The 16,496-nt window shown below is 42.2% G+C and overlaps 1 protein-coding gene across 1 annotated transcript in view; it reads left to right on the forward strand.

Moving 5' to 3' along the window:
* Nucleotides 1-4,396: 4,396 nt before the first annotated feature.
* Nucleotides 4,397-16,496, forward strand: part of LOC115369190 (NACHT, LRR and PYD domains-containing protein 3-like) — a gene marked incomplete at its 5' end in the record, with an annotated part of 29,750 nt that continues 17,650 nt past the window's right edge. The window contains 6 exons of the mRNA XM_030065758.1: nt 4,397-4,468; nt 4,763-4,869; nt 6,783-8,825; nt 9,336-9,506; nt 11,049-11,219; nt 14,148-14,318. Coding sequence (XP_029921618.1) covers nt 4,397-4,468; nt 4,763-4,869; nt 6,783-8,825; nt 9,336-9,506; nt 11,049-11,219; nt 14,148-14,318 — 2,735 coding nt within the window. The remainder of the gene's footprint in view (nt 4,469-4,762; nt 4,870-6,782; nt 8,826-9,335; nt 9,507-11,048; nt 11,220-14,147; nt 14,319-16,496) is intronic.

Genomic DNA, 16,496 nt, shown 5'->3' on the forward strand with positions numbered 1-16,496 from the left:
ATGGTTAGTGCATCTCTGACCTGCTGTTTTTAAGTGTTTAAATGTTTTAGGGTGGAACGTCCCTTTAATCCCCACCAGTCTCCACTGTAACATCATGTAAAATAACCAGGAGAACACAATGATGTGGCTTTGTGTGCCGTTAGTGAGCTGAAAAAAAAATCACAGACAAAAAAGAAAAAAGTGCAAACAGTGTCACTCCCCGTGTGTGTGTGTGTGTGTGTGTGTGTGTGTGCGTGTGTGTGTGTGAGAGAGAGAGAGAGAGAGAGAGAGAGAGTGTGTGTTATTTTTTAACAGACTGGAGGTGTTCGCTTTGCCGCTGCTGCCTTGTCGCTCCTGACGCAGAGCTCTGTGTGTGTGTGTGTGTGTGTGTGTGTGTGTGTGTGCATGTGTGTGTGTGTGAGGATGTGATACGGACAAAATCAAACATCACAGTATCTCTGACCAAATACCAGGATATTGATATGTTTGATGATATAGTAGGAGTGACTGTTGGTGCTCTCATCAGACATTTACACCCCAGAGATTTTTACTAAATAATAATCAGTCATGAGGATATGAGGCCCAAATAATAACACAGCTAACAGTCTGATAAGGGCAGAATAATGCATCTCTTTACTGTAATGCAGCCTTTAAAAGCAGGAAATGACCAGTTTCACACCATGATGTTGGCAGGATGTCGATATTTCACTTTATTCTGTTCTCATTCCAGGTTCTGAGTGTGTTGTGTGCTCGGAGTGTGTTGTGTGTTCGGAGTGTGTTGTGTGCTCTTAGTGTGTTGTGTGTTCACGCTGAAAGAGTGAAGATCCTGTAAATTCAAGTGTCAGTTTACGTGTTCATGTGTGTGTTGGTGATCCAAAACTGAACTGTCCCCGCGGATTAATAAAGTTGTATTAAACTAAACTGAATACTCATTTTACTCAGTATTTTCAGTGTGTTTTTAATCTTTTTTTTTGCACTGAGTGGTTATTATTATTGGTTAAGGTTAAGTTAGAGGAAAACTCGCAATGTTTTGGGTAAAATCCCCCTTTACCCGTCTTCCCCAGACTGAGACCAGATGTTGGACACCATCTTTTCCTGTGCGTCCAGGTAGCATTTCCTGTTAGCTTAGCATAAACACTTGAAGTCCATGGGCGTCGTTAGCCTGGCTCTGTCAGAGAGAAAAAAAAAAAACAACAACCTTACAGCAGCTCTGAAGCAGAAAAATTTTATTTTTAAAAAAAAAGTCTTTTAGAGAAGTGAGAGCTGGACCCAGAACGGTATTCAAGGGTGGGCTTTGGGGGCCCCTGAGCCCTGATCATCAGCTGGACCCGCCCTGAACAAAAAGCAACAAAGTTTTTTTTTTTTTTTTTTGGACACAAAACGTTGCACTTCTGTCTCTTTAAGTTAAATCTTTTCTCTCTCTCTCTCTCTTTAAGTTAAATCTCCATCACATTAAATCTCTGTGATGACTCCCGGGCTTACCTGATATTACTTTAACCAATCAAACTCTGGCCTAAAACCTGACCAATCACAAACAAGGAACGCAACATTCATGTTCGCGTGCCGCGTGAGGGAGAGAGACTTAACGTTAGTGTGTTAAAAAACTTGTTCAGAGTGAATTAACTACAAATATGGATGCCAAACAATTCTTAAATTATCTTATTGAGAACAATGTCTGTGAGTGAGCCGTGAAGAGGCAGGAAGAGACATCTGAAGTCGGCTGGCTCTAACAGGTGAATGTGAACCGCTCTGTCATACATGATACAGGCCATGTTGGCGTGATCACTGGTTTTATTATTTGTAATAATGTGATTATACAACTATTACCAACAAAATAAAATATATAATCAAAATGTATTCACGCTGTGGGCATTTTGCTCTCAAAATATAAACGTTTTTTGCTGTTATTTTCTCCGTTTCAGCGGAAATACATGAGATCTGACGGTAACTAGTCCTTGTCAGTCAGCCAACTTCGGCTTATCATGTTTTCGAGACATCGTGCGGAGTTCCCCAAAACTCCACACATTACAGACAGACAGACAGACAGACAGACAGACAGACAGACAGACAGACAGACAGATAGATAGATAGATAGATAGATACATAGATAGATAGATAGATACATAGATAGATAGATGTATAGATAGATCGATAGATGGATGTCAAAAACAGAGGTAGGTGTGGTGAGAACTTAGAATGAGAATGATGAGAAAAGATATACCTCACAAATTTCAAAATGATTTTCCTTTGATCTGACAGCATAAAAAACCTGTTCAGATGACTGCCGTGTTTACAAAACAAACAAACAAACAAACAAACAAACAAACAAAACGCTCGAAAGTTAGAGGGAAATTGAGCAAGTAAAGACCACAAACCTGTAACCACCCTATTCACCTGCAGGGGTCGTAGTAGTAGCACAGGGACGCAGGCGGGAGCTGCTGAATTCTCCCATGAGCCCGGTGAGGCCGTGAACGCAGCACAAGTGAAAGTGAAACTTTGGTTGAAGGTTTGGACGAGCCGCGACCAGGAGGCTCATCATCATCATTAATGTTGGACTGTCTCACTGTCATGATCTAGAAGAGCTGCACACGTTCGGACGTCAGGAGAGGATTTCTGTTTATCTTTGACTTCAAGTCCAAGAAGAAAGAAAGAAAGAAAGAAAGAAAGAATGACAGAAACTCGTCATCATGAGACCAACTTCTGCTTCTGCTGTGAGTCGCTACTTTTGTCTGACGCTATTTTCAAGCTGCATTTTTCACTGTTGAGTTCATCTGTTAGAAATAAATGTAAAAAGTAAAGCAGTGATCATTTTCTTTGTGGTGATGAAAAAAATCTCATCAGGTGGTAAAAACAAATGTTAGCCAGTTCTATACGTCAGACAGCACGTTTTTAAAGCCGTTTAATTCCGTTTATTCCACAGGAAATACAGACTGATCTGTATGTATGAGACCCGCCACCGGAAAATGCACAAATGAATAAATTAGTTAATAAAAATACAAATCTATTAATAGTTTGCAGACTGAGCAGGCCCCCTGTGTTCCCAGGGCGCTGAACAGGCCAGTGGCTTTTTCTGTTTCCATCCTGAACAGAAAGCAAAGTGTTTCCTGTTTGTCAGGGGGAGAACAGGCCTCTGGTCCCTCAACACAGAAAATAGAATAAGGGCCAAACCTGTGGCTCCTTACTATAGAGGTACTGCAATACATTCAATGTCCACTATGAAAAAAACAATTATTGTTAAACATTGTTTCCAAGATTTGTACCATAGGCCTACACAAATGAGCTTTAAGTTTTAAGTTGAATAAAAGTTGCCATATTATTGAAGAAAAACAATAAACTATGTCTCATCTATCATCATACTTACCACATACATGTGCTTTTACCTCCTCAAATGATGGGTAAAATTTTAAACATAGGCTGCACTGAAAACCATAATGGAGCACTATTGTTTTAAATCGCGGAGGCTTAAATACAGGCTGATGCTGATTGGATAACACCTGTGACACGCCCACAACACAGAGGAAAACTACCTGTGAGGCATGTCGCTCTCTGTTACAAAATGTTACAACCAAACAGATCATTCAATGAGACGTCACACAACGTTAGGTATCATAACGTCGTTGAATACACCCCAGGATTTGCTGGTGAGCGCAGCGTCTGGATTGGACAGAAACAGGGAATCATGTCCATGAGCTTTGCTGCATTCACACTCTTTCATTTGTGCTTTCCTAAAGTGAATTTGTGCTTCACAAATTATTTGTGAATCTGCATTTATTTGTGCAGATCATCAGCGGCTCCCGGCTCCTTTACAAAGACCAAACGCTGCATGCATGAAACTGGTCGCCATGACAAATTAAAATATAAAATTTCATGTAAGGTTCGGGCCTCAGTGTGTGTGTGTGTGTGTGTGTTTAAGTGTGTGTATTATTAACCTTCTATCACCTGCGTAAATTCACTATATTACTTTATGAGACATGGGGGAAAAAAATAATGAGCAAATAAAAAAAAAAAAATACAGCAAATAATTAGCAAGACATTAATAACAAAAAATTACATGAGATCCATATAAAGAATGGCCAAATAATAATAATAATAAAGTAAAAAATACATACATTTGCAAAATAACTTTGAATAATGAAGAAGAAAAAAAACTAAATCTTATTAGAAATATACACTAAATATAAAATAGCAACAAAATAACTGATATGTTGAAACACACATTATTTATGTGACTCATACAGTTAATGTCTGTTGTCCATTTGGAAACTAGAACATTAACCCATATATCATCCCTTTGGTGTGTGTGTGTGTGTGTGTGTGTGTGTGTGTGTGTGTTTGCACCTCTTAGACTGACTTAAATCAGAAGATGAGTGACTGTGAGGAGGAAGAGGAGGGCAGAGCAGAGTTTGCAGTGTCCAGCTGTCTGTCCATGAAGAGCGACTGGTCTAAAGGAAATCCTCCTGTCTTCAGTGCTGAACCTGGACCTTCAGACACAAAGTAAGACAGCTGTCAGAGTGCAGTGTGTGTTCACTGTTTTCTTGTGAAATCTGTTTGTGGTGCATGGAGAAAGTAGATGTGACACCAAAACTGTTGCTTCAGGTCATGAGCCACATCCGCTCTTTTAGCTGGACCCCCTCTCACAAAAAAGGCTGCGACCAAATCATGAGCTTCTGTGAGCGACTGGGAAAGCTGGGAGCACCAGTGCTGCCAGTGAGAAAGTTAGTCTGGAGCCCTGATTTACAAGAACTAATAACATGTTTCAAACATTTGTGTTTCCAGAGGTTCCTGCCACAGAGCAGAGTCTGCAGTGTCCAGCTGTCTGTCCATGAAGAGTGACTGGTCTAAAAATGAACCTCCAGACTTCAGTACTGGACCTGGACCTTCAGACACAAAGTAAGACAGCTGTCAGACTGTGAGCCTGATGGAATATGATGACATGAGATTATACAGCAGAGCAAGTAGTGAGGATATCAAGAAAAGAGACTGCAAAGAGAGAAATGCCTGCTCCCTGCTCTGCAATCCAGCTGTTCAACCAAAACACATCTGGGTCTGTGCTGTTTTCCACAAACTATGATGCTGTTTGATGTTTTGCACCAAAACACCTGAGAACATTTCCACTTGCACCTGCACTCACAAGTTCTTCACACACCTGAGTCTGAAGTTTAGATTCACATTGACTGACAGATAAATCTGATCCTGTGCTGCTCACCATGGCTCACATCACACACACACACACACACACACACACACACACACGTGTCAGCATGGAAGTGCTTCACCGTGAGCAGTGGTGGCCAAAGTTGTAATGGGGTCTAGGGCTGAACGATTTCAGGAAGAGATCTAATTGCGATTTTTCTGGCAGATATTGCGATTTCGATTTTATTCGCGATATTTCTTCAAATCAAGCTTCTGTGCAATATTCATCATGTACAGTAACAAATTTAAAACATGACAGAAAATAAATTACATTATATCATCAAAACATTAAATGCTGTTTACTCTAATGTAAAGAGGAATAATAAAAAGGTAATGGCTTCCAACATTTATATATTGCCAAGAAACATGCATGTGCATTATTTAAAGTCCTTGACTAACAGCAGTTATTACAACTGAAGAACTAAAAGAGTCACATTTGGCTGTCTTATTTTAAGTACTGCAAAAATTCTTAGTTGTGTGTAGTTGAAAAATGTAATGAAATACAAAACAATTAAAAAACGATGTTAAATAAGAAACAACACTCCACATTTTTCAGCTCTGTTACTTTTCCCTCACACTCAGTGTACAGCTGTGAGGTGGCAGCCTGGCTGAAGGAGGTGTGGGAGGGAATCATATCCTCTGTCCAGCATGCGGAGGAGGTTTTGAAATGTATTTAGCAATGTAGTGTGTTATGGCAGTTGTTACCTCCCGGTGTCTGCGGCTGCTCTTTTCATACGGAGTTACACAGCAAACGACGCTGTAATTGTAGTCTGTTTGCTACAGTGGGCTTGAGCATCACTTTAACTCGACTTTTCACCAGATGTTTTGGTCATGCACTCGTCAGGTAAATGCTATGGTCATTTTTCAAGTGCCGGTCTAAGTTGGTTGTGTTGCTGCTGGATGTTCGACAGGCTTTGCACAGTACCTGTTTCTGGTGCACGTCTGCAGTCTCAAACCTGAAATGCTCCCATATGACCGACGTGCTGCTTTTTTGGGATTAAATCCCCTAACTCCACTTCTGGTTCAGCTGAAGCCATTTCAAAACGCGTTATTTAGGAACACCAGCTTGTTGTTACGAGTGTGTATTCCGTCACCTGGACAATGGCCACTTCTGATTGGTTAGTGTGAAATGTCCACTCGTAGCATGCCGCTTCTGATTGGGGTCTTCACTGGAGTCTTAACAATGGTGACTCATCTCAGGGTTTAGTAAAGGCGGTGTCGTCCTCTTTTGCTTGTTGAAAGCTTGTTGCAGCGAGTTTCCTCCTCACTCTGTATTGTGGAGATTTTTTGCTTTTGTTGTTAGTCAACTTTTCTTTTACGGATTGACAATAAAAAAAAAACAAAAAAAACATGAGCTGTCAAGCTCTTGGATTGCTGTATTTGTCATAATCTGCTGCAGAAACTCAAACTGGATGTCATGCTGCTTACATGGACATTTAGTCTTGTAAATACTTTCTTAAATGCATTAATATTAGAATATTGCAATCCATGTAAATGTAGTCACTGAAAGTGACATAAGAGACCACTTATGACATGTTATAAAATATTTTAAGATTTCAGTTAAAACGTAATGTTGTCTAAACATAAACAAGCTGCTTTCATCTCCACAGGGACAGGAAGAGGAGTCGAGGTGATGTGAAGGAGCAGCTGTCCTGCTGTGCTTTGTGTCTGGAGCTCCTGAGGGATCCAGTCCCCACCAGCTGTGGACACTGGTTCTGCAGACGGTGCATCACCTCAGACTGGGACCAGTCTGATCCACCAGGAGATCCTGCCTGTCCCCAGTGTGGAGAAAGATCCAGAACAAGACCTGGACTGTGGACACCCAGTCAAACCAGCACAGTGGACAGCGGTCTGCAGGAGGTTTTAGACGAGCATAAGATCAGTCTGAGGAGGAGATGTGAACTTGTGACAGAAGGAACTGCTGCAGCAGGAACTGGAACCCTCCTCAACAGGATCTACACTGAGCTCTACATCACACAGGGACAGAGTGAAGGGGTTAATACCCAACATGAAGTGTGGCAGCTGGAGACAACATCCAAGATGGAGACCCTCAGTGACACTCCAATCAAGTGCCAGGACATCTTTAAACCCTTACCTGGCCAAGACACACACATCAGAGTAGTTGTGACGCAGGGCGTTGCTGGCATTGGAAAAACCTTCGCAGTGCAGAAGTTCACTCTGGACTGGGCAGAGGGCTTGGAAAACCAACATGTCAGTCTTGTGGTTCTGCTTTCGTTCCGGGAGCTGAACCTGATCAAAGATGAGCGCTACAGTCTTCTCCAGCTGCTCCGTGTTTTCCATCCAACATTACAGAAGGTCACAGCAGAGAAGCTCGCCGTCTGTAAAGTCGTGTTCATCTTTGACGGCCTGGATGAAAGCAGGTTTTTACTGGATTTCCAGAACAATGAGGTCGTGTCTGATGTCACACAGACGTCATCAGTAGACGTGCTGTTGACAAACCTCATCAAGGGGAATCTGCTTCCCTCGGCTCTCGTCTGGATAACTTCCAGACCTGCGGCGGCCAATCAGATCCCTCCTACATGTGTCGACAGGGTAACAGAAGTCCGAGGGTTCACTGACCTCCAGAAGGAGGAGTTCTTCAGGAGGAGGTCCAGTGATGAGGAGCTGTGCAGCAGAATCATCTCACACATCAAGGCGTCCAGGAGCCTCCACATCATGTGCCACATCCCAGTCTTCTGCTGGATCACTGCTACAGTTCTGGAGCCCATGTTGACTACAGACCAGAGAGGAGAGCTGCCCAAGAGCCTGACTGAGATGTACTCAGACTTCCTGCTGGTTCAGACACAGAGGAAGAAGCACAAGTATGGTGAGAGTCGTGACAGGAGATGGTGGAGTTGGAGTCAGCAGAAACTGATGAAGACTGACAGGGAAGTTCTTCTGAAGCTGGGCAGGCTGGCGTTTGAACATCTGGAGAAAGGCAACCTGATGTTCTACCAAGAAGACCTGGAGGAGTGTGGTCTTGATGTCACAGAGGCCTCGGTGTACTCAGGAGTGTGCACAGAGATCTTCAGAACAGAGTGTGTGCTCTTCCAGAGGAAAGTCTACTGCTTTGTTCATCTGAGCATTCAGGAGTTTCTCGCTGCAGTCTACATCTTCCACTGCTACACCAAGAGTAACACAGAAGCACTGGCTAGAGTCATGAGGAGTGAATGTGATGACAAAAAGCCATCGCTGGATATCTTCCTGAAGACAGTCATGTCTCAAGCCCTGCAGAGCAAAAATGGTCACTTGGACCTCTTTGTCCGTTTCCTTCATGGCCTCTCCCTGGAGTCCAACCAGAGGCTCTTAGGAGGCCTGCTGGGTTGGAAAAAGAGCAGACCAGAAGACATCAAGAGAGTCATCAGAAACCTGAAGGAGATGAACACCAGTAGTGTCTCACCTGACAGAAGCATCAACATCTTCCACTGTTTGATGGAGATGAATGACCTCTCGGTACATCAGGATATCCAAGAGTTCCTCAAGTCAGAGAACAGATCAAAGAAGGAACTCTCTGTGATCCAGTGCTCAGCTCTGGCCTACATGCTGCAGATGTCAGAGGAGGTTCTGGATGAGTTTGACCTGAAGGCGTACAACACATCAAATGAGGGACGACGGAGGCTGATCCCAGCTGTGAGGAACTGCAGGAAGGCTCGGTTAGTCCTGATGTGAAATCAACATTATACAAACAGTGTAGAGCTGCTTCCTGACACCATCAGAAATACAATAAAGACATGTAGTTCTCTAAATATTCAGGATAAAGGATTGATTCTGAGAGAAAAAATATACTTCAGGCAGTCCAGGGTAAAAAGGAGGCAACATGATGGTGATGCCCACAGCAGCTCACCCCTACAGTACTTCAACATCAGAGTTTTTGCTGTGTAATTGAACTTGAGCATCAGGTTTCTACTGCTTGGTTTCTTCTGATATTATACATGAAGTACCTTTCAAAAAATTTGTATCCTGTAATACAATTTAATATTACTATAATATAACACCATATAAATTCAAGAAAATCACAGACTTGACATTAAATCTGTAATTACAGACTTTCTGGCTGTGAACTCTCAAAGACTCACCGGGAAACCGTGGCCTCGCCTCTGAAGTCCAACTCCCAATATCCAAAACACTGGAAATTATAGCTACATATTTTATTCTTTATTCAGATTGAGTGACTGCGGGTTGTCAGAGAGTAGCTGTGCTTCTCTGGCCTCGGCTCTGAAGTCCAACCCCCATCTGACAGAGCTGGACCTGAGTGAGAACCTGCTGCTGGATTCAGAAGTGAAGCTGCTGTCTGCTCTGGTGGAGAGTCCAAACTGCAGACTGGAGACTCTCAGGTCAGACTGCACTTTTTAATGATGTGTGAACATGTAATATTCTGTTAGCTGAACAGGAGTTTTACAGGCTTACATCTCAAATTGTTGTCAAACTGTATTTTCACACAATCTTTGTGTGTTGAAATGAAAAACTGTGAACTTCAGTGATGATATTGTACATTATTTCAACATGCAGGGGTCCAAATGGCCTCCGTCTGTGGGAATCTGATATTTATTGTGTTAATTCCACAGAACGTATAGAGGACACCATCATCGAGGTCTTGGTCCAACTATGGATTCACAAAGGATTCCAATATTTTCTTTGATGAATCATCAGGGACAAAAATCCCATGTGAGCATATCAGTGCATTCTGGTATCTTTCACAGATTAGGCATGATGGGATGGAGGTGATATGTCCAACTTTTCCCATCCTGATCACATTCCCTCATGGTAACTGTTGTCTTGGAACTGTTCTGAACCTCAGCTAAACCTTTAGGACCTCTTGTTTTTCATTGATTATTATTTTGATCATCTTCACACACTTTTTCACAGCTCACCTACTTCCCATGCAAAACTTTGTTTAAACTCTGCAGGCTCACAGACGACCACGCCAAATGAACATTTTGTATATTTCAGGATATTTTCTGTCTCTAGTCCCTCAGACTGAGCCATATGAACACAGTGGACTGTCACCATGTTTTTGACTGAATACTGTGATATCCATATTGTGAGGATATTGTTAGGATGACTGGTTGGTGCTTTCATGAAAGTGTAAATTAGTGCTAAACAGTCATTAGTAATATGGATATGATGAGCGAGCAGGCTGAGGCCAATAACAGAGCAGCGAGGAGCGTTTAATAAGTTCAGAAACCTGCATCCCTTTACTGTAATGCAGCCTTTAAAAGCAGGAGAGGACAACACTGATGCCACAAGATATGACCATATCCCAAATCCACATGATATCTGATCTCATATCACACTATCCATATTATATCAATATATTGATGGGCCCACCTCTACTGCCACCACCTGGTCAGTCTTTTGAAATGCTCATAACTTTGGCCCTGATTGGTCCAGAGACTGGGTGCTGGTGTCATGTGATGCAGAAGCTCTTGTTCTCCAGTTTTCCTCTGAGAAGATGGTAGACTGAAGGCATCTGAGGACTTTTCACTGAGCCATTCATTTGTTATTTATGGACGGACCTATGGCTGTTTTCACGTCACCGTATTTAGCACTGAATTTGAATTATTTTGGATCTTTTATCATTTCTTGCTTTCATTGTCTGTTAATTTTATTTTTTTTTTAATATTTTGATGTCATTTCATTTCAGGTGTTATCTCTATCTTTTCATTTACTCTGATGGTTTTGTAAAGCACTTTGGAACTTTGCTTTAATGGTGAAATATAAATATAAATGAGTTTTATCAGTATTATTATTAATATAATTGTTATAATCACTGTTTCATTGGTTTTTCTTTCCTTTTTGAATATTTTGAAAAATCTCTGACTGATAAATATCCAGAACACTGGAAATTATAGCTCCATATTTTATTCTTTATTCAGATTGAGGAGCTGCAGGTTGTCAGAGAGTAGCTGTGCTTCTCTGGCCTCGGCTCTGAAGTCCAACCCCCATCTGACAGAGCTGGACCTGAGTAAGAACCAGCTGAGGGATTCAGGAGTGAAGCTGCTGTCTGCTGGACTGGAGAGTCCAAACTGCAGCCTGGAGACTCTCAGGTCAGACTGCACTTTTTAATGATGTGTGAACATGTAGGGCTCTATTTTCCCGGCGCAGCGCAGGGTGGCGCAGTGAGGCGCACCCCGCGCAGAGTTATTTTAGACCAGCACAACTGGAGGGGCGCACAGTTTCATATTTTCGCAGACCGAGGTGCGCTGAGGTGGGAGTGGTGTTGCAGCAGGGGGAGGTGCTGACAGATTCAGCTTGGCGCAGTGACATTTTCATGCCAAAAGGCTTCGCCGAGGTGCGCCAAAAGCTCGCCTCCTGAAACCAGGTCTACTTTCTGTGCAAGGCGCAGCGGGGCCGGTGTAGTGGAAGTTTGGCTGACAGGCGCACAGTGCGCACACGTCATCAAAACCACAGAGACTGTCAGGCACAGTAACAATGCAATAAATACCCACAAAAACCACTATTCAATGCTACTATCTCAATCAGCACATAAATTTATCTCCATATCGACTGTCCCGTCTGTTACGTGTGCCATGGAGGTGCAATACTGCACACTGCCTGTAGGGATGTTTTTTTTGTGTTTGTCTCTCTCTCCCTACACCTTGTTCTCTCTCCGGGGCTCTTCCTCTTTTCTCCCTCGGCCCTCCTCTTGTAGGAAGAAGCACCTGGAGCCAGTTACACTCAGGAGAGAAAAGGGGGGGACCTAAGGTGTGGTGGCTCTCTCATACCTGGCAGCAGCAGCAGCAGTTGTTTCTTTTTTTTCTTCTTCTTCTTTCCCAACATGATTTAGAGTTGGGTTTTGTTATTTTAGTTTGTGTAGTTTGGGATGGAGATTTCTGGTGGTCCAGTTTTTGGGTTTTTGTTTTGACTAGGTTGAGTACTTTTTTTTTTCCTTTTTAGGGGGAATGAGCTGGGTATGACGCCCCATTGCGTGGCTGACCCAGCAAATTCCCTTCTTTTGTTCCTTTTGGCCGGGATCTCCATCTCCTTTTGTTTGTGTTTTTCCTTAACCCTTTAAGTGGTTTAAGTTGATTAAGAAAATAAATGATTTAGTTAATTTAGCAGTGGTTTTGGCGTCTGTATTATGTTTGCGGTCTCCAGGAAAGAGCCTTGGTTGGTGAGGCCGTAACACCGTCACATCTGATGTCCGATCAAAGGAGATTGGTACCGTTCGGCAGCATCATGGAAACCCAACCTGATCACCTGTCAGTCAAACAATGTGTCCAGTACAGTGATGTCTTTTTTCCAGTCATGGTGTCTGGCGCTGCTCCTGTTAACTACACAGTTCTTCTTCCATATATATAAATATTCCACACTGGGTTTCCGTTATCCGGTAATCACCGGACTATGACTGGTAAATCTGCCAAAGTCCGGTAATTTTTAAATGTCCGGTGAAAATATTCCCTCTAAGCACAATTTGAGTTTTCTTAATACAGTCAATTTTCACGTAATTTTATTTATTTATTATTTTTTTAAAAATAGCCTGCGTGATCCCTGTCTCCAGTGTACCAGAGAGTGAGTGAGAGGGAGTGAGTGAGAGAGACAGAGAGAGAGACAGAGAGAGAGAGAGACAGAGAGAGAGAGAGAGAGGGGTTTTTTTTCTGCAGAACCGGATCAAAACAGCGCAGTGAAGTCGCCTGGAGGAGAACAATGTCACAAGACTGATGCGCATTGCAAGTTGCAGAGAGACACTTGAGACTTTTGATTTTAATTCAGCTGATGAATTAAGTTTTTATTGCATCTTTTTGATTTCAAGTTGGCAGCATGCCGCATTATTAAATGGTATGAGCCAGTTTTTTTTTTTTTTTTTTTTTTTTTGTTTTGCAAATTGTAGTTGCAATTGTTTGCAATTGTATGCAATGTTCATGTTAAAAGAGCACAGGCTTGTGCGATATTTATTTATTTATTTATTTTAGACGTTACGCACGTGAGTCAATTGACGGCACTTATTTTATTTGATATAGCCTACTTTTCAATAAAAAGATTACGCTATAAATTGACATGCCTTGATATCATTCTTATGTAGCCTGCATATAATTTTAAGCTCAATAAATTCAGATAATATTTGACCGGAATTTCAAACATTTGTCCAGTAAATTGAAAACCTGCCGGTCACATTGTCCGGTGCCAATTTTTTTTTCTAGGGGAAACCCTGATTCCACACAAATCGAAAATGTAAAAGGCATCAGTTCCTTGCCAGACTCTGGGCGTTTAGAACAGCAAATGTAAAAGCTTTTATGAACCGGGTTTTGTTTTAATCTCTAGTGTGTTGTTGCATCAGTAAGTGATGGAGTCGAAAGTTGCAAAACGTATGTATTTATATGAATATGGCGAGGATTATCCTTTGAGGTAAAAACATTCATTAAAAATGGGGCTTCACAGTTAAATTTATATTTGCTCGTAAAAATCAATACGTTTAACAGAAGGTGACAGAGCTGGAAAAAAGAGATGTGAGGCAGGTAGGTAATGGAAAGACAGGACTCAGGAAGACGAATGAAAGGATAGATGCATTGGTGGATGGATGGATGGGTAGACAGATGGATGGCAGGTAGCTCCAGCAACATTCCAGCAGCCAAGACTGGCCTCACTGAGTGTGTGTTGCGGCTGCTCTCTTCCTCCATGTCAGTTGTGTAAATGTTCATTACGCCTTCGCGCAGCGCATTTTAAAGGCGAGGACAGGGGCTCATTTGATTGGTTTAAAGTGAATCGGCTGTGTCAAACCCACCCCACGCCTTCTCTCCTCCCTTGCGCCGGTAGGAGGAACAGCGCAGTAGTTGCGCCACCGCGCACGGCGTGCCAAAATTGCAAAATCCACTTGGCCACACCCAGTTGGCGCAGCTGCGCCCCCGCCTTGCCTGGTCTGCAAAAATAGAGCCCGTAATATTCTGTTAGCTGAACAGGAGTTAAATAAAATAAAATATAAATATAAATATCCAGAACACTGGAAATTGTAGCTCCATATTTTATTCTTTATTCAGATTGAGGAGCTGCAGCTTGAAAGAGAGCAGCTGTGCTTCTCTGGCCTCGGCTCTGAAGTCCAACCCCCATCTGACAGAGCTGGACCTGAGGGAGAACCAGCTGCAGGATTCAGGAGTGGAGCTGCTGTCTGCTGGACTGGAGAGTCCAAACTGCAGACTGAAGACTCTCAGGTCAGACTGCACTTTTTAATGATGTGTGAACATGTAATATTCTGTTAGTTGAACAGGAGTTTTACAGGCTTACATCTCAAATTGTTGTCAAACTGTATTTTCACTCAATCCTTGTGTATTGAAATGAAAAACTGTGAACTTGAGTGATGATATTGTACATTATTTTAACATGCAGTGGTCCAAATGGCCTCCATCTGTGGGAATCTGATATTTATTGTGGTAATTCCACACAACGTATAGAGGACATCATCATTGAGGTCTTGGTCCAACTATGGATTCACAAAGGATTCCAATATTTTCTTTGATGAATCATCAGGGACAAAAATCCCATGTGGGCATATCAGTGCATTCTGGTATCTTTCACAGATTAGGCATGATGGGATGGAGTTGGTATGTCCAACTTTTACCATCCTGATCACATTCCCTCATGGTCACTGTTGTCTTGTAACTGTTCTGAACCTCAACTAAACCTTTAGGACCTCTTGTTTTTCATTGATTATTATTTTGATCATCTTCACACACTTTTTCACAGCTCACCTACTTCCCATGCAGAACTTTGTTTAAACTCTGCAGGCTGACAGACGACCACGCCAAATGACCATTTTTACAGGCTTACATCTCAAATTGTTGTCAAACTGTATTTTCACACAATCCTTGTGTGTTGAAGTGAAAATCTGTGAACTTGAGTGATGATATTGTACATTATTTCAACATGCAGGGGTCCAAATGGCCTCCGTCTGTGGGAATCTGATATTTATTGTGGTAATTAATGAACACAGTCGACTGTCACCATGTTTTTGACTGAATACCTTGAAATCGATATTGTGAGGATATTGTTAGGATGATATCCATAAATATATGGATGTTGTTTGAATCATATAGTAGCACTAAATGTCTATAAGCCTGATGTTGCTGTGAAGTATATGTTGTGCTTTTTTAAAGTCGGGGCTGCTGGTTCTTTTAGTTTTGGTCAGGTTCTGTATCATGGATGCATGCGTGCTTTGTGAGAGAGAGAGAAACCTTATTCTTAATTTAGATTTGAGTGTTTTTGTGTGTTTTAAACTCAGTTTCTGTCAAGAGCCACATGACTTCTATCAAAAAGAGCTGGGGCCTCGTGTACAAAGACTTGTGTGGATTTCCTGCTGAAACATGGCGGACACTTAAATCCAGAAAACGTCGTACGCACAAAAACATCCAGATGTATGAATCTTTGCATACACATGAATCCAAGCACATTTCCTTTGAACATCCGAATTAAAGTGGAATTGAGTGAACATGTTGGAGAACCCAACCCCTCTCTGTCCCTGTGATTGCTTCTTTTATATGGTTGAAATCAAATGTTGCTGGGCCAAATGGCCTCCCGGGTAAGATGTGCATTCACACACTATTGTTGTAAATGAATGCAGAAATGCGCCGGGGAAAAGGTGAGGCTGATTAAGACATTTTACACTTTACACATGGGTTTATTCTTTTTTTTTTTTTTTGTTTTGTGGTATTTCTGCTTTATTTGATAGTCACAGTAGAGATAGACAGGGGAGAGAGAGGGGATGACATGCAGCAAAGGACCTGAGGTCGGATTCGAACACCAGTCGCTGTGATCAGGACTGAGCCCTGGTGCCAGTGGCGGCTCTGCCTATGTTGCCGCCCTAGGCGAAATTAGTCTCTTACGCCCCTCCATGTTACTACTCCTGTACATTAGGGGGATTAATATTAGGACAATTAAACGGATAGGACTTTAGGGATAGCGGATAGCGGGTGGTCCTGACCACCCGCTGTTTAGACTGTTTAGAGGAAAGACTGTTTTAATTGGACACTTACGCCAGCACGTTTTATTGTTTTATCATAAGCCAGCAGCTGTGCTATATTTTTATTTTTAATATTTTATTTGCCCAATCTACCTTGTCAATAAATTAGTTTACACATAGTTCCACCTCTGCCTCTTGTGTGTGTGGTGTGACCCGGGGATTTTACTCAATCAGTACAACCTTGTGACACGTCCACTTGGACACATGTGGCTCCACCTCCCGAATTAACTCGCCTATATATTATGTATATAAAGCCACCTTGCTTTAGCCTCAGTAGAACCCCTGAGAAAATCTACCTCCCTCTCTCCATCGCGGGTTTAGGATTTAGGATTTAGGATAAGCACTGTATTTGAATTATTTTGGATCTTTTATC

The sequence above is a fragment of the Myripristis murdjan genome, chromosome 12 (assembly GCF_902150065.1).
Source record: "Myripristis murdjan chromosome 12, fMyrMur1.1, whole genome shotgun sequence".
NCBI lineage: Eukaryota > Metazoa > Chordata > Actinopteri > Holocentriformes > Holocentridae > Myripristis > Myripristis murdjan.